Raw genomic sequence first — 20,516 nt, 5'->3', positions numbered from 1 at the left:
TAGATTTTTTTTCCCCTTGTTTTATTGTGCCACAGTGAGAGATTAAAGAGTTGCTCATTAGCAGAAAATTACAAACTGCTGCGATATCAGTTGATAAATCACTCGAGCTGGAGCTGTTTGTTTTTTAAAAAAAAAAGTGTTTCGTTTGCCAGCATGCAGAGTAGGGGAAATATTCCGAGGCGTTTAAAGGCAGCCCGGCTTGTAGGAAATGCAGTGCCTTATCTCAGTAGTTCACACTCTTATTTTTCCCATGCGTTAGATTGTAACCAAAATACTCATAATAACATGGGTGATGGCAGAGGGGGATGCGCGGGTAACCCTTCCAGGAACTCGGCAGCGTTCACGTGAGGGGAGAGGGTTTCTCACTTAGCCTTGCGACTGGAAAACCTGCTGACACAAAAACTTGTTAGGCCAGAGTGCTGTGCTGGTGGCGGATGGAAAGGGAGGGGGGGGGGCGTGTATATAGAGTGGATCTCTTATATACACACACGGAGAATCTTATTTACAGAAATGGCATCTGTCCCTTTTCAAAGCACAGAAATGTTAGGAGAACCTTTGACAGAGACTTGTGGGGGGGACAGGTTAAACTTGGCTCCGCCACCTCCTGTACGGCTAGTCCGGTCCCTCCTGTGTCTGCTTTCTCAGTCCACTGGTTCTGTCGGGATGTTAACACACACCGGGGATGGCATGGTGGGTGCGTTCTACCCAGGGAGTGTGTGTGGGTGGGGGGTACCTGGACAGTCAAGCAGGAAGCACTCTTGACTAGATGCGCTCAGCCATCAAGCTGTCGCAGGCCAGTTCGTTTCACCAGCGTCTTTCTTTCCCTTACTTTAGGAAAGGGGGTGGGAGGTGGCAGCATTTCTAGAGTACTCCAGCGCCCAGATGGAGGGAGGTGAGGGGGGAAAGGTGTGCGTCGCAGAGCTGAGAGGCTGGTGCTAATGGTGAAAAAACACGAATGCTTATGGCTTTTCACATCTACATCTATCCCCCACCCCAACGTCTCCTGATTTCATTGAGCCGTTGCTTCCTGGGGCTTTGCTCTGTGTCAAGTGTTACATTTAAAAACAACTTAAATAAGGGGGGGTCGGGTCTGGATTTTTTTTTTTTTAGGGTTGGGGAGCCTCTGTGAGCTGGTTAGCATTTGGGGGAAGCAGTCGGAATTTCCTCTTACTCCTCTTTTTAAAGTAATCACTTGCTTTTTTTTAAAAAAAAAAGTTTCTTCTAGCGCCAAGATTGTGTCTTTGTTCAGTCCGTGCCTCGGCCCTCGCCCCTGCCCCTCATTCGGAGTTGTAGAAGTTATGTTGGCTGTGGTTGTACTCATCCTCTCCGATCATGGGGTAGTTGGGCTGGAGGCAGTATTTGGGGTCGTAGACCTGGCGCGGCAGCCCGTACACAGTCATGCCCTGCTGCGAGGCACCCTTGTTGCTACCCATCTGCAGGGAGACGTTGAGGCTGTCGCAGTGCTCCATGCCCAGCATGGGCTCAAAGATCTGCCGCTTGGTCCCGGGGGCCGTCATGCCCGCCTACAGGGAGAGAAGGGGGGTTAATGGGACAGGCAGGGTGAAGCTGTGTTTGCAGACGCGAAGGCTGACGAATACCAGGAGGTGGGATCTGCAGCCTTTCCTCTCTAGGTGCTGGTTCTTCCCCCCCCAACAATGGCAGCGGACTGGGTGAGCCCCACGTTTCTAATGCCGCTTCCCCGCCCCCACGCCCGCTCCTTGGCTTCTCTCTCTCTCACCTGGCTGGCTCCCTTGTTGGTGCCCATCTGTAGACTGATGGTGGCCTGGTCCAGGGGCTGGTCTGTGCCCAGTTTGGGGTCGTAGAGGTGCCGGCGGGTGCCGTAGGCCGTCATGCCCTGCTGGCTGGCAAACTTGTTGGTGCCCATCTGCGAGGAGAAGCAGAGTCAAAGCGACTGCGTGGATTAATGCTGACTGCGTGGGAGACCCCATCCCTCCGCCCAGCGCACTTCCGTGGGCCTCCGCGCTCCGCACCAGGCTCTGCCACGGGGGTGGGCACCACAGGGGAAGGGAGCAGACGCCAGTTGGCGCCTGGACGGGTGAGGAGGGATTGCTGGCTTCCAGGCTTTGCTGCAGTTTGGGGGCGAAGACGCAGCCTCCCAGGGCCTCCTGCCTTCCAGGAGCTGCCATTGCCCCAGGATCTCCTGCCAGGGAAGCTCTGCCTGGAGCTCGCCAGGTGTCTGCTTTCAGCTCCCGAGGTCCCTGCTGTTGATCAAAATGGGGCCGTCGCTTGTTAGAGAAGCCCCAGATATGGGGGCAGGAAAGGGCCCCTTGGTTTAAGTGGGAGCCTGCGGACATGGGCTGGGCCGGCTTTCCTGCCCCCTCCCCCCCAGCTGTCTGTCTGAACCCTGCCCACACGTCTGCGGGCGCAGCAGCCGCTCTAGGTGTGGTGTAACTCCAGAGCCCGAGCAGCAGCGACAGCTTGCGGCTGTTGAGCTGTCTCTCCCCACCCCCCGGACCCGGTTTGTTTGTTTCCCCTGGGCCCCTGGGTGGTGCTTGGACCAGTTCTCTGGCCTCCTCCCTCGGGGGCTCCCGGGGCTGCCCGGGCGGGGGTGTGTGGGAGGGGACGTCCCAGACCTGCAGCCCGATGATGTTCCGTCCTTCCTTCAGCTTCTCGGGCTGGAATCGGCGCTGGTGCTTCTCCGCGTATTTGACGCCCATGTTCACCTTGTTGCCTTTTGTCTTGGCCTGGGGGGGGGGAGGCGGGAACAAACAGGGCCTCGTGGGGAGGGCTGGAGGGGGAGCTCTCCCTACCTCCCCCCCCCATCGCAAGAACCCATGGCCCAGCCTGGGTGGGGATACCAGCTCTCATCTGCCCCCAGGCACAGTCCCCCTCCCCCCCCACCGATTCTACTCCTGTGTTACCGATGACTGATTAGATTCAAAGCCAAGGCCAGTGCAGTGAGCTGGGGGGGGGGACGGGGGGGTGTCAGCCGGGTCTTGCCCTGCGGTGGTCCCACCCCTCTGCAGCCCAGGAGGTCGTGCCTTCCTGCCCACAGAGAGGTCACTGTCTGGCAAGCCACCCCCTTTCCTGGGGCCTCTCCCAGCCCCCGCAGGCCTCGGGGAGCCTGAGACCCCAACCCGGGGTGAGGCGGAGGCTTCTGTAACCAAACTAGCTAGTCCGGGCCGGCGCCGGAGCACGATGGGCAAAGCAGGGACCGAGTGTGGGGCGTGGCCCAGGCTGGTTCGGATCAGCAGCCCACGAAGCAGGGGGTTGTAAGGACGCCTGTCGCCTGCGGTGCCCGTGCCCTGCACCGCTGCCAAGACGGTGTCTTGAGGTGCTTTCAAACATCCCAAGAGGCACCAGCCAGGCAGGGCCGCGGGGGCGTCGCTGCACTCACCTGGCTCGCCAGGGCGATCAGGGTGGACTGCACCTGGGTGTGGTTCGTGTTCTCAAAGAGGTCGTTGGCTTCGAAAATGTCGTGCGGCTTCACCCCGTACTTCGTGATGGCCTTGATGAAGTTGCCGATGTTCTCGAGCTGCGGCGGAACGGCCGGTGGTTACCGAGCGGCTGATCCACCCCGCCCGAGCCCAGCCCCGGCCGGCTCCCAAGCAGCCAGGGGCCCCCCCAATCCAACCGTTCTCGGGATTCCTACCGCCCCGACCCAGCGAACGTCCCAGATGACGGCTCACTAGACTCTGCCGTCCCAGGACTCCACTCAGCGTCTTCCCAGAGCACAGAGGGGGCCCCTGCTGCCCTGGCGTCTGATCTGACACCCCCAGAGCGTTTGCTTAATGCATCGGCGAGGGCTCTGTCTTGCCCAGCCCACGCATTGCACCAGCCAAGGAAAGCTGCAGTGCCATTCCTCCCTCCCCCTGCCCACAAAGATGTCACTGCGGGCAACCCCTGCCCTTTCCTGGGGCGTCTCCCAGCACCCATGGGCCCTGGGGAGCCTGGAACCCCAACCCAGAGTGGGGGATGGATCTCCTGACTTTTGGACCAGCTCTAGCTTCAAAGGACACGGCCAGGGTGACCCTGGTGGAGGTTGGAAGCCAGGCCCCGTGGCCGGGGTTGCGATTGGACCCCAAAGGTGGTTGCATTGGGTGGCGGGATCCTTCACCTGGTGCCAGTTCTGAGTGGACTCGTTCACCTTCTTCACGGAGCCTGGCTGGAGTTTGTTGATGAGTCTGAAACGAGAAGGGGTTTGTTTTGTCGGCCGGTGCCTTCGCCCGCCACTGAAACGCAGCTGTCTGTGGGGTGGGACGCAGACGCTGTTAAACGGGGCCCAGCGTGCCAATCTCCGGACAGGGGGCAGGACTCCCACGTGGGATGTAGAACGGAAGGGCAGCGGGTTGAAGGTGGCCGTGGGGTCGGGCTGACGCCCCACGTCAGGCAGAAAATACTCGGAGGTCAAATTCCTGCTCCAGCCCCTCCCAGCGCCGCAACCAGCAATGACTCCTGCAGCAGATGGGTTTCCTTCGCCTGGGGACTGACTCCAAGGACTCAGCCAGCCCCGGCTGAATGGGGGACGGGCTGGGACTGGTGATGTTGGGATACAGCTGGAAGTTGGTCACACTCCCAACTTACCACCCCAAATCTTGCAGAACAGCATCATGGGATCTCGTACGGCCCCAGGAGCCCTAACCCCCATTGCTGGGGAGCCCCCCCCCCCCCCAGCAGGGCAGATCCCGCCCCCCGCCCAGAAGGCTTCTCACTTGCACAGGATCACGCCATCCTTCAGCCCCTCCATGAAGCTGTCTCCGAGGCGCTCCCCCGTCACGTCCTCGATCCACATCCGCAGCTCCTGTTCCCGCTGGGGGTCGTACTTCTGGGCCAGCTGTAACAGAGCCAGAGGGCGTTGGGCACGGCTGAGCGGTCGTGTGCCAGCTTTTGGGGGACGAGCATGGGGCAGCCCCGGCTGGCCCCGACACTGCCGCCTTCTGCTGGAACCATTTGAGCCGTGCCCCGGGTAGCAGGAGCCCTGGTAACGCCAGTGGCAACCTCGCCTGGCTGGAGGCAACCCCCTTTGGGATCGTGAGCCCCCCCGGCATTGTGGGGAGCCTGTTGGCAAGGGACCCTCCATTGCTGATCTCAGCCCTCTGCGCCGGACTGGCCAATGTGCCCGGGGCCGACTCTGATAACAGCCAGAACCTAGTTCTGGGTACAAATGCTGGGTGGATTTCAAGGCCAGCAGGGGCCGGCCGGCTCTTCTGCGTATCGCGGGCCATGGAACTTTCCCGTCTGATCCCTGAGTCGGTCCCTGCCCTGTGGGTGAGCTTGCGTCTCTCTCAGAAAGACACCAGGCTCTGAGTGCTGGAGAATCCGACCCTGATGGTTAATCGCCACCACTGGGCAAAATCTTCCCTTTCCAGCCGTTGGACCTGGTTCTGCCTTGGTCCGCCGGTGCCAAGAGCCCTTTCTTCCCTGTGGGGGAGCTTCCAGGGAATCGTGAACTTGCTTATCCAGCCCCCATCATCTGGGGATCTGGGCACCTTCTGATCTTTAATGTGTTTCTCCTCCCAACATCCCGGGAGGCAGGGCATTGTACAGCTGGGGAAACTGAGGCACGGAGTAGCTAAGTGGCTTGCCTAGGGTCTCACAGGGTACAGCTAGCGAGCAGGTGGCAGGCTAGCTCTGTACCCTGCCTCTGTACCTTGGGCGCTCACACATTTCTTCGGGTATTTATTTAAACTCACTGTTGGAGGAAGGCGGGGGGGCTTGTCTGCTAAAATGGGGCCATCTTAGATCTGCTCAGTGCTTAATAGGAATCAATTCGTGGACCATTCAGCATCGTGTGGCCCCCGCCTCCCATCCCATTGGCTCTTGAATGACGTCTCCATGGCAACCCCAGCAACTTGGTTTCCCCGCTTGTTGTAGAATTAGATGGGTGGTGAAAATGATTTAGGGGTCTGGAAAAAAAAAAAGGCTCTTGCTGAGGAGAGACCATAAGGATGGGAACTGCTTCCCCTAGCGAGGAGGCGAATAAGAGAAGACACGAGAAAAATATAGAAGATCCTGACTGGGCTGGAGAAGGGGGAGTGGGAATTTCTGGTCTCGGTCTCAGCATGAGAAGAAGGGCACAGGCAAATGAAGGCAGCCGGTTAGAAACGAATGAAATGCCTTTTTGCTCCACGTGTAAGGTTAGACTGTGGAACTCCTTGCCACAGGAGGGCAAGAACTTAGTCAGATTCAAAGAGGGACTGGACATTTCTCTGGCTAAGCAAACTATCCAGAGTCGGAATAGGTGGTAGCTTGGGACGGGATGTACCACCTCAGGTTCAAGGATTTAAGCCAGTCTCTAACTCGTGGGGGCAGACTACCCCCATCTGCCTCCTGTGCAGGTCTTGCATCTTCCTTGGTGCTGGCTGCTGAGCCAGGATCCTAGGCCCCATGGACCTGGGACGTGGTCCAGTCTGGCGAGCCATATTGTTCCTGGTTTTAATACCTTTTAGCATCTAAATGAGCCGTCCACCCCAGCTAACTGACCCGTTGCTATGGAGCAGCACCCGCTTTGGGAGCCCCCGTCCTGGAATAGTCACTCCCCGAAGAGGGCTAGCGCCAGCAGAACCAATTCATCTCCCCATGGGTGGCTTCTCCTGCAGAGCTGGCCAGACTCCTCGTGTGACCTGGAGCAAGTCACTGCCTCCCTCTGGGCTCAGTTCGCCAGCTGTGATGTGGGGAGGAGTCGATGATCTTCATCACTTTCCACTGAGCTCTAGGGGGCAGGGCCACTCCCGCTCCGTGTCTGGGCAGCACCTGCTCCCTGATCTCAGGCGGGACCCCTAGGTGTGACATGCTAGCAGCAGCTGGGCTCTGTTCTGCACCAGCCCTGCTGATTGCAGCATCTGGAGGGGGCAGAAAAAGCCCCAGGCCGGGTGGACAGTGCCTAGATAAACCCTTTTCTCTTGCACAGTGGAGCAGATCTGCAGTGGATTCTGCTCTGCCCCCAGCCCTGTGCTTGTGGTTGTTGTGCTGCACTCACCGCTGGGGAGAAAGGTCTCTAGAGCCAAACCTCTTTATCTGGAAATGTGCTTCCGCACCGGGTGCCTGCACTCCTGAGGGCCGGCTGAGCCCCCAAAGGGGCCATCAGTGGCCCCCCATGGCCTCAGGAATTCCCAGACCCTGCTCTCCTGGGAATCCCGTGCTTGAGTGACAGGAGACAGCTCTGACATGTTTACGATCGGTCTCTGCCAAGCGCCCTCCCCTTGGAAGAGTCCCAGGCTGGTTGCTAGTAAAGAGAGGGATTAATTCATCGAGGGAGGCCTGCCACTCACAAAGGGAAACAGAGTTCCCGGTTAATTCTCTGCCCCCCGCCCCCTGGACTATTCGTATCGGCTCCTAAAAACTGAACTCCCCAGCCAGTTCTGGAGCATCCCGGGAAGCCTAGGGCCTGCACACAGCTACGGGCCACTTCCCTGACTGCTGATATGCAGCCCTCTCTGGGGTGGAAAGCAGCAGCTGTTTAACAGCTGAATTCTTCCTTCCTGGTGTTAGTCCATTGACTCCAGAGTGACACCAGGACTCAGTCTGGCCCCATGTCCAGAAAATAACAGTGGCAGAAAGTAATGATCCCAGCTGGCACTTTGCCCATGGCCCCTGCTCTGGCACCGCTTGCCGTGTGAGGTCACGATGTTGGGTTTACGGCTTTCAGGTGCTGCATTAAGTCGACATCCTTCCTGCTTCGGGGTCACATGCCTGCCCCGGCTCGGGCCCCTGGGGGCAGCGCAGGCTGTTCAGAGAGGGCCTGGATCACAGCCTCTGTTCCTGTGAGGGCTAACTAGTCCCTGTAAGAGGCCGGTCCAAAGCCAAGGTGTGGGGTGGAGCCCGTGGGGTACAGGTGGGGCACTGGCAGGAAGGGATGGCAACTGTTCCTGGCCTCCCGGCCCTGCCCTGCCCACCGTGGTGTGATCCCAGGTTCCAGCTTGGAGGTTGATCTGTCCCTCGGCTCTAACAGACAAGGCAGCCTGTGCAGGGGTGCTGGGAAGTGGCATGTCCCAGGAGTCCGCACCTGCCACGCCCAGAACCTGTGTCGTCCCCCCCCCGCCCCCCGCTAACATTCCTAGGGCCCGTCTTTCTGGGCGCGAGGGGCCCGGCCTGTCTCATGGCTCCAGCCCGTGCCAGGGCCGTCTGCCAACCCAAACAGGCAACAGCCCCTGCAGGAAGAATTCACCAAATTTGGGAGAAAAATGGGGCCGTGCCTGTCCCAGATCCTCGTGGATTTCTCCCCCGGCCGAGGCGCGGGGGAGGGAGGCATTCGGGGTGTGAGAGAAGGCAGAACCCACACACCCCCGGCCCCTTCCACCCAGGGCAGGCTGGCGCTAGCTAGCGGGGCTGTGGGGCGGTGAAGACGGGAAGGGCTGAGACTCTGATGATGCTGAGCTCCATGAAAGAGGAATTTGCTCGTTTCGTCTCTCTGGGTGTCTGACAAGCACAATCTGATGGGACATGGGATTGCTACCCCGGAGGATAGTGGGGTTATTATTAGAAGGCCGGGTCCAGGGGACTGGCTCACTATAGGGGGCGCTAGCCCCGGCGTGGTGGGGTTGGCTGGCTCGGGGGTCAGGGAATGGGACACAGATGGCGCCTTTCCCACCTAGAGGGTGCTGGCTCTGATTGGTCCCAGGTTGGGGGGCTGGCTGGCTCGGAGGGGCAGGGAATGGCATATGGGGCTTTGCTGTTACTGAGCTAGCTCTGATCCAGCTGGGGGGGGCTAGTGACCGAGTTGTTTGCGTTCAGGGGCCTGTGAAATGAGTTTGGTGGGTCTCAGCCCGATTCCCAGGGACAATGGGTGTTAAATTTTGGCCCTGTTGGGCAGCGAGGATTAAACTCCCCTCATCTGTGGGCTGGGGTTCGGGCTGGGCTGCCCCTCTTCTGCCTTCACCTCCCTGGGCTGCACCCCAGCACTGCAGTCACTGCACCCCCAGAGCGCGGAGCCAGCGCCGGCACTGCAGGAGCCATCCCACCGCACCCACCATGCTGTCCCCTTGGGAGGGAGAGCAAACTGCCTCCGACCTGATGCCCAGCAACCCCCCAGCAAACCAGCTACAACCCCGTCCAAGCTGGCCAGTAACCCTATAATAACAGCCCAGCTAGCAACCCTACCATAACAAACCAACCTGCATCCCCCAACCGGGCCGGCAGCCCTACCATCAGTCTTCATGGTACTTTTGCTCCCCTTGCATGGCCCCGCCAGCCCCATTGGTTGCTGTAGCAGTTGGGGGCTTGGGTGACACTTTCGGGAGGAGGGATGGTCACTGGGGCTAGTGCTTAGAACGGGGGTGGGGAGGGGCTGGGAGTCAGGACACCTGGGTTCCATCCCCAGCTTTGGAAGGGGAGTGGGGTCTAGTGGTTAAAGCAAGGGCGAGCGGGAGCCTGGACTCCTGGGTTCTAGCCCCAACCCTGGAAGGGGAGTGGGGTCTCATGGGAGGGGGGCTGGGGTAGGAGTCAGGACTCCTGGGTTCTGTTCCCAGCTCTGGGGGAGACGGGGGGGCTGGAGGTTAGAGGCGGGGCGGGGGCTGGGAGTCAAGGTTTGGGTTCTACGTCCCAGCCTTGGGGAGGAAATTACTTGGCCTCCCGTGACCCCATTTCCCGATTTATAAAACGAGGCTACGGTGGCTCCCCCAGCCCCGCTCTCTGTACAGCACCTCAGCACCCTGCCGGCGCCTGGGCGGGGAGGCGGGAGGTCAATCCTCGATCTCTCCCTGGCATGGCAGCAAGGAGCCCAGCTCGTGCCAACGGGACCTCGTCTCCTGCTGCTAGCCGGGCTGAGATCCAGCAAAACTCCTTCCCCCTGGAGCCTCCAAGCTGGCCTAGGCTTGATGGGAACAGCTACTGCCCCTCGCCAGGATGCCAGCTGCTGCAGGAAGCCCCTGCTCCTCCACGGTCCTGAGCTTCCACCGCTCTGGGACCTGGCATAACTCAAACGATCCAAGCTGCAGCCTCCCCCTCTCCCCTCCCGGAGCTGGGAACAGAACCCAGGAGTCCTGGCGTCCAGCCCCCTGCTCTAACCACTAGACCCCACTCCCCTGCGTGGATGGAAGGAATAGGCCCCTTTCGCGTTCCTGTGGCACGGCTGCCCACGTGCTGCCTGCTTGGGAACTGGGACCATTCCCACCGGGGGAAAGAAGCGGATTCCCTCCGAGAGCTCAGTCCCAGCCCCTCTGCTGAGCCAGCTGACACCCCCCTGCACCTCCACCCTGGGGGCCCCCAACAAGCAGGTTCACAGGCTGGTGGGAGGGGGTGGAGGAAAGAGGGAGCAACCAGAGAAGGGCCTGGGGCATTGAGCCCCACTCCGTCACTCCCTCCTCCCTCTGGGTGTCTCGAGTCCCCCCCTGCAGGGGAGCCCTGAAAGGGGCGAAGGGTGGGGATCGCTCAGGGTTAAGCATTGGTGCGGGCTGGGCCTGGCCCAGAGTGCGCTCCCTGCCCCCCAGCATGGCTGGTTGATTTGGTCCCCATGGCAGGGCAGATTCAATCTGGGGAGAGATAATGGGGGGGTCCTAGGCCAAAGTCCTGGAAGGGGCCTCACCCCAGTTGCCAGGATAGATCCCCCTCCTCCCAGAGTCCGGCTCTGACAGCTGGCACCAGCAAGCGGCTGGCTGGGGGTGGGGAGGGGTCTCCGTCTCCGGGACTGGGGTGTCTCCCCCACCTGGGATCCCTCAGCGCAGACAGCCGGCTGCCGGCATCCTCACCCGCGCCGGCTTTCTAAAGCAAACCATGCCTTATATAGAGCCCCCGCGCCTGGGCCGCTGCAAAGAATCCCCAAAGCCGACCATATATGGCCAGCCTGCCGTGGCCTCTGTACACAGAGCTGGCTGGCCAGGAAGGTAGCTGAAGAATTCACAGCGGGGGGAGCCCCAGACAAGGGCTGGTGGGGGGGGGGGTCCTGGCTTGTAATCGCTGGCCATGGGCACGGAGGCGGGCTAGTTCTGCCCCCGGAGCTGGGCCTAGGCCCCTCTGGGGAGCAGAACCTCAAAGCAGGGTGACCCCCCCAGGACGTGTGTGGGGGTCCCTGAGGGGGTGTTTAACCCTTGCCAGGCCCCAGCCTAAAGCCTCGAGAGTGTAGAAAGGCTCGTCCTGGAGCTGTTCTCAGCACCCAGGGATGATTTTCCCTGCTCCAGGTGACTGACTAGAGGGAACAATCACTGCCCGTGATCTGCTGGCAATGCTCCTGCCAGTGCAGCCCAGTGTGTCGTTAGCCTTCGTGGCACCCAGGGCACACTGCTGACTCCTATCCAGCTTCTTGTCCACTGTAACCCCCAGGTCCTTTTCTGCAGAACTGCTGCCTGGCCCGTCGGTCCCCAGTCTGTATCAGTGCCTGGGATTCTTCCATCCTAAGTGCAGGACTCTGCCCTTGTCCTTGTTGAACCTCAGCAGTTTCTTTTGGCCCAATCCTGCAGTTTGCCTAGGTCGCGCTGTAATGTTCCCCCATCCTCCCCCGGGAAGTGGGAAGAGGGGCGTCGATCCATGTGGATTGCGGGGGTGCTGCCGTTGCCCTGGGCCAACCTTCCCTGCCCTCCAGAATTACTGGAAGATCGAGATTTGGGTGAGGGGGGGTGGGCTGGTTCTTTCATTCAATGGCTGCCTTGCCTGGAAGAATCCTCTGCTGCTATCTCTGGGAGCTGGGCTTTGCTGCAGGGACCTGGGGCCAAACTTTCCCTCCCCGTGGCTGTTGGCTGCTCCCCACCCAAGAAGTGGCTGCATTTGGGCAGTGCTGCGTGTGGAGGCCTCCAACGCGCACTGGGTTCCTTCGGGATGAAAAGTGCTCTAGGGATGCATGATGCCGACTCTTCCCTTTGGGAAGCAGTGCCGGTTTGGGGGGGGGTGTCCCAGGTCCCCTCACCTCGCTCCTCAGAGAAATCCAAGCAAAGGGAGAGCAGCCCCCAGCACTTCCTCTTGGCTCCAGTGGGAAATAACACGGCCTCTGCCGTGCTCTGAGCTAGTTAGCCTCGGGTATCCTGTGCCCCTCACCCTGGTATCTGAGCAGCCCCCACCCCACCCAGTGCTTTCATGCCCTGATCTGGGCACCCTGTTGGATTAGGGTCGTGCCCAGCACTTCGGCACCAGAGCACTTCACAAACCATAATTAGGTGGGAGCAGAAATAAAAATTGGATCCCCTGGAGGGGACACATTCTGTGGGAGCGGAGGAACTTGCTTTTCCCACCTGGCTCTGGAAGAGTTCTATGCCCTTTGCTGATTATTGGGGGGGGGGAGGGGGGGGCTGTGCCCCTGCTTGCCTCCCCTTGTGCATAACTCTGGGTGGGAGGGGCCATATCCCCATTTTACAGATAGGGAAACTGAGTCACAGAGAGGAAAAATCCACAAAGGAGAGTCAGTGTGAGATCTGGGACTAGAACCCAGAAGGCCTGACTCCCAGCTCCCCCGCTCTAACCACTAGACCCCATGCTCTTCCCATAGCTGGGGCTAGAGCCCATGAGTCCTGGCTCCCAGCCCCCTGTTCTCACCACTGGACCCCGCTCCGCCAGCTGCAGCTGAACTTCACTGTATTTGTATCACGTCTCAGACAGGCTGAGCCCTGACCGAGGAGGGGGCGGGAGGAGCAGATGTTCCCAGCTGTGATCTGAAAGGGGCCGGGGAAGCCGCGAGGCAGGGACGCAGGATATTGTTTCCCACCAGCCAGAGCTGCGAAGGAGAAGGCTCTCGCGCCAGCGGCCCGGAGAGTGTCAAGGCACGGGGAGGAGGCTGGGGCTGGAGAAAGTTGGGCCGTGAGACCAGAGGGGCAAAGCCCCGGTGAGCTTTACAACCGGGGAGGGCAGGTCGAGCCAGGATCTCAAGTGGGGAGAGGGGGGGCAGATGTGGTCACGCTTCCTTGGGCACATGGGGAGGAAGGCAGCAGCATCCAGCATGTGCTGGAGCCTGGCGGGGGGCTAGCAGGGATGGGTGGTGGGGCTAGGGAGCAAGGGATGCCATTCCTAGGCTGAAGGGTGGGGGTTCTTGGGGGGGGCTGGATGGGAGGGTGGCTGTAGCTCAAGCTAGAGTGGATGTGGGGGTGGAGGGATTTAGATACCAAGGGCGGAGATGCCAGAGCCGGGGGTGGAAGGCCTTGCTCTCTCCTAGCACTTTTCTCTGTGGCTCTCGATGTGTTTACAAAGGAGCATTATCCCCATTGTACAGGTGGGCAAACTGAGGCATGGCGGAGCCAAGTGACTTGCCCAAGGTCACCCAGCAGGCCAGTGGCAGAGCTGGGGCTAGGACCCAGGCCATTGCCGTGTGCCGGCCAGCAGGGGGTTCTGTCCTGTTGAGGGGGGGTCACGTCTCTACCCTGTGCTGTGCAGCCTGTGCTAATGCCCCCCCACTCTCGCAGGGAAAGCTGGGGCTGATCTGTCCTGGGTGGGCACTGAGCCTGGGGTGGGTAGTCGGGGAGGGGAGGGAGATCCCTGATGCCCCTCCCCCATGGTAAATGCACTGTGCTTTGGCAGGGGCATTTTGGGAGCACGTGGGGCTCTGGTGCCTCCCCCCCCCCCCCGGACATTAGGCTCCAAAAGGGGTGTGGAAGCCTGAGCAGCTGTGGGGGGGGGGGAGGGTGTTAAAATCCAGCTTGGAATGAAGCATGTTCCCCCCCTCCCATGCAGAGAACAGAGTCCCCCACCCCATCAGCACCCACTGGTGGCTCTGGGGGTCGGGGCGAGGCCGGGAGACTTCCCGGGGTCTGGCTGGCTCTGTGGCGGCTGCGCTGGAGCCCCTGATCTCTGCCGCACACGCGCCCCTTCCCAATTCAGCCCTTTGCCGCACTTGAGGGGCAGCACCGCGCCCCACACCTGTCCTGCTCCCCATCATATTCATGTTTATTAGGTGTATTACGGTAGCACCAAGGAACCCCAGTCATAGCCCAGGACCCAACTGTGCAAGGCGCTGTACATTATTTATTAGGTTTATTACGGTATTACAAACCCCTCCTCCTGCGGCCATTTCCCTGCCTCCGCCCAACTGTTTCTGAGACTCTTCTACAATAGGGCGTCTGTCTGCCAGCCCACGGGGGGCACACACAGGACCCTCCCCTGCCCATCTGGAGCCCTTTAGGCCACGTCCCCTGAGTTAAGCCCCTGTTCTGCCCAGCGGCTGGAGTGGCCGCTTCGAGGGGGCTTGGTGCAGGGTGCTCCTTAAATCTTGTCTCCCCCGCAGCCGGCCGGGTCTTGGTTCCTTTGCTCCCTGGTCTAAGACCCAGCTGCCGACCTGGCTAGGAGGCGAGGAAATGGGGGTGCTCAGGAAGGGTCAGTTTCCGAGACAGCTGAGCTACACGGGGGTATTAGGATCCGCTAGCTGGGGCGATATGAGCTATGAGACCCCAGGCCCATCCAGCACGGTGTCACCCCATCCCTGCCACCCCAGGTCAGAGCAACAGACTCATCCGCCACCGGCTCCTTCGCAAGGTGTTCCTCCATCACAAAACCCCTCGCTCTGCGACCCTCTCCCACGGAGGACCAACTTCCTTCCTGACCCCCCAGCCAGTGGCCAGCATGTGCCTTGAAGCCTGAGGATGGCTCGTCCTTGGGAACAGCCGGGCCCATCCTCCAAGGCAGCATTGACCCACGGAGTGTGGTCCCACATCCCGAGCTGCCACTGGCCCCAATCCTGACCCACCCCGGCGTTTCAGGTTGCGATCCCCCCCCTCACCTTGTTCTTGACTTCCGCCGACAGCCCGTAGGCTGGTCCCCGGTTGAAATGCGGGGTGGACATCCTGCCTGTGTCACCGCCGGCCTTGCTGGAGCTGGGAGCCCTGCTCGGTGCCCTCTGCGCCTCTGCCTCTTCCTCGCTTTCCCTGCAACTTTTTAAAACTCTTTGCTCTCCGGCTCTTCCCCCTCCGCGTGTCTGGGGGGGAGCCCTTCCCATTGGCCGGCCGGCCCGGCCAATCGCTGCCCACTGGGGACCCTGATGTCAGCCTGTTGGTATTAAGAAATGATGGTGTCATTTTTTCCACCTTGGGGGCAAGTGGGGCGGACGCTGCAAATATTTAGAGAACGCTGCGATTCATCACAGACGACCGGCTTGCCAGACTGCTGCAGGGTCGGCGTCTGCTCTCCCCACCGGTGTTACGCTCAGGCCTCCTTTCACGCCATCTCTCCCTGCCGCTTCCACACGCTTTTCACACCATCCCTCTCTCTGCCCCACACACTCTTGGCCCTCTTCACCTCCCTCTTTCTCCCTTGCCCAGGTTGCATTTGTCTCTTGCCCAGCATCATGTCGGACCAAAGCCCCCTTTCCCCGCATGCCACGCTCCCTTTTCACACTTTGCACCCCAAAAGACAAGGGTAGGGAAAAAAGCTTTCCTGTAACCCCAGTATTTTCAAGGTGGAACAAGGAGCTACAGGCCCGATCTCCCGGTCCTTCTCTGCCCGTTCCTCTGGCCTCACTGGCTTTTGGTTTTGGACGCACACTTCACTTCGGCAGACATTCCTCTGGCCTTTAATTCTTTTCCCCCATCAGGAATTTTTATAATTTATCAGAGCATGTATATAAAAAAAACCCCATACACTCCTTTCAAACAGCTGTGGAATAGATCAAACTCCAGATCCTCCCAGAGTCCCCATGGGCAGACACAACTCTGAATGCCTCTCTCAGAGAAGGGCACCGTGATCCAGGCGGCCTAGAGTGGGATGAAGCCTCTGTTAATTGTTGGTGTTTATTAATTATTAATAATAATGAAGCTTTGTGGCTGGCACCGAAGCTGCTGGAGTTACAGGATGAACAGGGAGCAGGGCAGTAAGGAAGGGATGGGTTCAATCTCCTGCTCTGACACAGACTTCCTGTATGATCTTGGGCAAGTCACTTAGCCTTTTTGTGCCTCAGTTTCCACATCTGTACTGGGGATAATTGCCCTGCCTCACCGGGGTGCTGTGAGGAGAAATACATTAAAGATTGTGAGGTGCCCAGACACTACAGTGATGGAGGCCAGATAAATACCAGAGATACATCAGAGAGCTTCAAGGGGGAGTCAGAGATCAGGCACCCAATTCTCACTGGCTATCTGGTACCTAATTCCCGTAATTTCCGTTGCAAATGGATAGCTAAGTGTAACTGGGCCCTGGGGCTTGCTAAAGAAGGGCTGCTTCTCCTCTTGCTTACACCAGTGTTACCCTAGTGTAGAGTTACTCCTGATTTATGCCAGTGTCGCTGAGATCAGCATCAATCCCCCTCACTCCCAGCTCCATCGGGGTTATCAACCCAAACGTGCCCTCGGAAATAGCTCAGAAAACAGCCCAGCAGCAGCCTCCAGCTGTGTCCTCACAGGGCTGGGTTCAAATCGGCTGATAAGCTTGTGAGTGGGAGACCGCACACACAGACACAGACACATGCTGTCTGCACACGTCCATGCACACACACATGTGCTGTCTGTACACACACACAGCACCTCCAACCCAGAGTTAAGAAAGGTAACGAGAAATACGCTGGAAATAAAAGACTCTGCCATCGGAGACACAGAAGCCCCCTTTTTTGGTGCGGGGCGCTAAGCTCACTCCTTCGGGACCTTTGCCAAACATTCACCGCCGGCAGTTAGGAAAAAACTTCCCCATAGGCCAGGTTAGTCCGCGGTTCTCTCGTGGATCAGGCATTGGGCTGAGAGTCAGGACTCCTGGTTCTCTTCCTAGGTCTGGGAGGGAAGTGGGGTCTAGTGGTTAAAGCAGGTGGGAGCTGCTAAGCTGGGCCCAAGCAAACAATACGTGTTTGAATTCAGCTCAGTGTAAATGTAAACATCTAGGAACAAAGAATGTGGGTCATAATTACGGGGGGGGGGCTCTGTCCTGGGGAGCAGCGATGGACAAAGATTTGGGGGAGAATGAGCTGAACAGGAGCTCCCATGTGGCCAAAAGGGCTAATGGGATCCTGGGAGGCGTAAAGAGGAATCTTGCGTAGCAGCAGAGAGGTTATTTCCCCTCTGTATCTGGCACTGGGGCGACCGCGGCTGGAGTCCTGTGTCCGGTTCGGGTGCCCACAGTTCCAGAAGGCCGGTGATAAATTGAGGAGGGGTCAGAGAAGAGGCACGAGAATGATGAAAGGATTAGAAAACCTGCCTGATCGTGCCAGCCTCAAACAGGTTCGAGGTGAGTTGGTCCCAGTCTCTAAGAACCGAGGCGGGGAACAAACGTTTGAAAAGGGGCTCGTCGGGCAGCAGACAAAGGTCGGACACAAGCCAACGGCTGGAAGATGAAGCTCGACGAATTCAGCCTGGAAATCAGGCGTTCGTTTTTAACAGGAAGGGCCAGTAACCATGGGAACAATTTCCCAAGCCTCATGGCGGATTCTCCATCACGGACTATTTTTCAATCCAGCTTGGACGTGTTTCTAACGATCTGCTCCAGCAGCGATTGTGGGGCAGGTCTCTGGCCTGCGTCAGCCAAGAGGTCGGACTAGATGTTCACCACGGCCCCTTCTGGCTTTGGAATCTATCAGTCAGGACTCCTGGGTTCTCTCCCCGGTTGTGCCACAGATCTGTGTGACCCTGGGTAACTCCCTAGAGCAGGGGGGCTTGAGAGCCAGGTTTGGTCCCCAACTCTGGGAGGGGGTCAGGTGGTTAGAGCAGAGGGCTGGGAGCCAGGACTCCTGGGTTCTGTCCCCAGCTCTGGCTGGTGGTTAGAGCAGGGACTGTCTCTCACTTGGTCTCTGTACAGCACCTGGCACGATGGAGCTGGATGTGGGCTGGCACATCTCGGTGCCACAGTAATATAATTCATAACCTTTTGGAGATAGGATATGGGTCCAGATGGGCCTGGATCTGCTTGGGTCTCGCAATCATCATCTTTCATTTCTCTGCCCCGGCCTGTGGTGAATGGGAACCTCTGCCACAGCTGGGCAGGTGGGTGAGCCCGTTAGCCATTTCTAAACCCAGCACGTTTAAACCGGGAAATGCCTGGCCTGGGAGGTTGGGCCTGGGTAAATGAAGAGAAAGAAACATCAAATAAATCATCGTAAATCCCAGGCTCCTCTGGCACTGGCCAGTTGCGGGTCCCAAGGCACTTTGCAAAGAGCTGAAGCACGTGAGATCGGCCGGGGCCTCGTGGCTGCCTCGCTGGCCCAGATAAGCTCTTAGAACTAGTCAGGTTCTTTGCCCCCCACGCCTGTTGGTCGGCTGTTCCTGACCCTCATTCCTCTCAGGGGTAGAAACTGTCATCCCCTTCCAGCCTCAGTTTACTCATGTCCAGCTTCTACTCAGGGGAGGCAGCACGGCCTTGTAGCTAGCACATCAGCCAGGGACTTGGGTTCTAGTCTTGGTTGTGCCGCTGGACAGCCTTGGGCCCATCACTGCCTTGCCCTATGCCTCAGTTTCCCCCTCGGTAACATGGGGCTGATGACACTGCTCTGCTTTGAGGAAAATTGCTGGGGGTCTTTATTGCTCCCAGCTCAGAACGGTTTCCTGCACCGGGGAGTCTGTGCACGTTTCCCCTTCACATGCAAACATAGGCAAGGACATTCCCCTTTTCAGAGGGTTGCTCAGCGCACGGCCAAACACGCTGGCTCTGAGGAACCTAAGAGCACGAACAGCGAAGGGATCTTCAAACCCTGAAGTCACCTGAGCAATCCTGATCACCTTAACTCTGCCCACCACATCACCTTAACTCTGCCCTTTCTTGCTGCTTTAGGCCACCATTGTCCAAGCTGGAGGCCTGGCAGGGTGGCCCCTACGTCTGCATTTGGGCACTGAGATAAAAATGTCTCTTGAGGAGCCTAAATCTGAACTGAGGAGCTCTCAGGAGCGAGTTTTTTCTTTGAGCTGGGTTTTCATTCCCTGAGGTTTCCCTTTGCAGCGGGGCGAGGCCACAGCGAAGGGGAGAAATCTGAGGGGTCTCTTTCCCCAGGCCAGGCCAGAGCTCTGGGAACGCAGCCTCAGCCTGGGCTATGCAAGGCAGGGCACCGCTGGTCCCGCTAGCCAGGCGGGCAGGGTCCTGGCACCTCCGGCCCCGGAGCCACCTCCCGCAAGGAGAAGCAGCAGCAGTTCGGCGCCCGCAGCCAGCCGGCCCCAAGGGAGGGAGCAGGGGAAACGGGAGCCAGGCTGCTCCCCCCCGGGGGAACTGCCGAAGATCTGGCCCATGAGCCAGGAACTCAGTGTTTGGTGCCAGCTCTGTATGCCCCGGAGTCCGGGCCTGGGTTCTGCTTCTGGCCTCTTGGAAAGCTGCAGCATCCTGAGCAAAGGCAGAGCTTCCCTGGAGTCCCTTGGTACCAGGGCACATGCCCAGGGGGCCCTCCCAGAGCATCTCTGGCCGTCCTGGCTCCACTCTCTAGCCAGCGCCAGGAACCAGACCCAGGAGTCCTGCCTCCCAGCCCCCGCTGCTCCAACCACAACCCCCCACTGCCCTCCCAGAACCCAGCCTGGCTCCCAGTCCTCCCACACCAACCTGCTGTCTTCCCAGAGCCAGGAACAGGGCCCCCACATGGGGGGGGGGGCTCTAGGTATGTGTGTGGGAGGGGGCCTGTGTTACACATTTGTACTGAGCCCGAAAAAATTATGCTTGGGCCCTGGCCAGGAACAGAGGCCAGGCCATGCTGCTCTAACCACTGGACCCCACTGCCCTTGCCCAGCTGGGCACTGACCCCAGGAGACCTGTCTCACAACCCCTTGCTCCCACCACTAGCCCCCCACTCCCCAAAGAGGCCAGGAGTCCTGTGCCGGCGTCCCAGGTACACGACGCGCCTGTGTCTTTAAATCACCCTAGAACCGAGCAGCCGTCCAGGCCAAAGCCTGGCCGCTCGCACTCAGGCTTTGCTCCTCACTTTCCTTATAAGTCCTGCTCCCTCCTGGTGGCTCTGCTGCCTTCACCCCTTTCCTCGCGCCCCATAAATCTGGGAACAATCAAAGGCGAGCGGCCGCGCTCGGCAGGCAGCACGGGGCGGGGGGGGAGGCGCGCCCCTGCCAAAATCCAAAGGCTATTTTATAAACACGATGGGCCGCGGCCAAGCTGGAGTCGTTTTCAGCCTTTATATGGTTCGGTGGGACCCGGGAAGGCCAGGGGGGAAGCGAAGAGCTCCCCAGCCAATATGGAGGGACTTGTGGGGGGGAGAGGGTTTGATCCCCCCCCGAGCCAGGCCCGGGGGTGTCTTAACGATGGAAGGTGCATCCTGCAGCCATCCCGGCACGGCACGGCCACATCCCCCCGCCAAACAGAGCACGGGCCACGGTCCTGCCCCCGCACGCACCCACGGGCCGTGTCCCCCCAACACAGCACGCACGGGCCACGTCCCCCCAAAACACAGCGCCCCGGGCCACATCCCCCGCAACACAGCACCCACGGGCCACGTCCCCCCAGAACACAGCACTCCTGGACTACGTCCCGCTCCACACAGCACCCACAGGCCATATCCCCCAAACACAGCACCCATGGGACACGTTCCCTCCCCTACACATCATCCATGAGCCATGTCCCCCCAAATACAGCACCCATGGGCCGTGTGCCCCCCAAACACAGCACTTATGGGTCATATCCCCCCCCCCCCACACCTCACCTAGTGCAGGAGCCCCAGCCTTCCCTCCCGCCCAGCACGGACAGGCCGTGTGTCCGCCTCCCACCTGCGCAGGTCAGCACATGGCACAACTGGGCCGGGACCCGCC

The 20,516-nt window shown here is 59.5% G+C and overlaps 1 protein-coding gene across 2 annotated transcripts in view; it reads right to left on the bottom strand.

The window, feature by feature from the left end:
* Positions 1–20,516, bottom strand: part of CNN1 (calponin 1) — a 26,019-nt gene continuing 5,503 nt past the window's right edge. The window contains exons 2-8 of one of the 2 annotated variants that reach the window (XM_067560458.1): positions 14,591–14,856; positions 4,674–4,795; positions 4,079–4,145; positions 3,359–3,496; positions 2,595–2,705; positions 1,739–1,885; positions 1–1,523 (exon numbers count right to left, since the gene is read on the bottom strand). In XM_067560458.1, the coding sequence (XP_067416559.1) occupies positions 1,278–1,523; positions 1,739–1,885; positions 2,595–2,705; positions 3,359–3,496; positions 4,079–4,145; positions 4,674–4,795; positions 14,591–14,806 (1,047 nt within the window). In that variant the 5' untranslated portion in view covers positions 14,807–14,856 and the 3' untranslated portion in view covers positions 1–1,277. Of the gene's footprint in view, positions 1,524–1,738; positions 1,886–2,594; positions 2,706–3,358; positions 3,497–4,078; positions 4,146–4,673; positions 4,796–5,654; positions 8,754–14,590; positions 14,857–20,516 lie in introns of those variants that run through there. The other variant, XM_067560459.1, reaches the window with a different exon arrangement.

Source organism: Emydura macquarii, unplaced genomic scaffold (genome assembly GCF_026122565.2).
Source record: "Emydura macquarii macquarii isolate MOO-44397 ecotype Brisbane River unplaced genomic scaffold, CSIRO-AGI_Emac_v2 contig_2292, whole genome shotgun sequence".
NCBI lineage: Eukaryota > Metazoa > Chordata > Testudines > Chelidae > Emydura > Emydura macquarii.
Note: the sequence above shows the minus strand (reverse complement) of the source record. Positions and strands in the feature narration are given on the sequence as shown.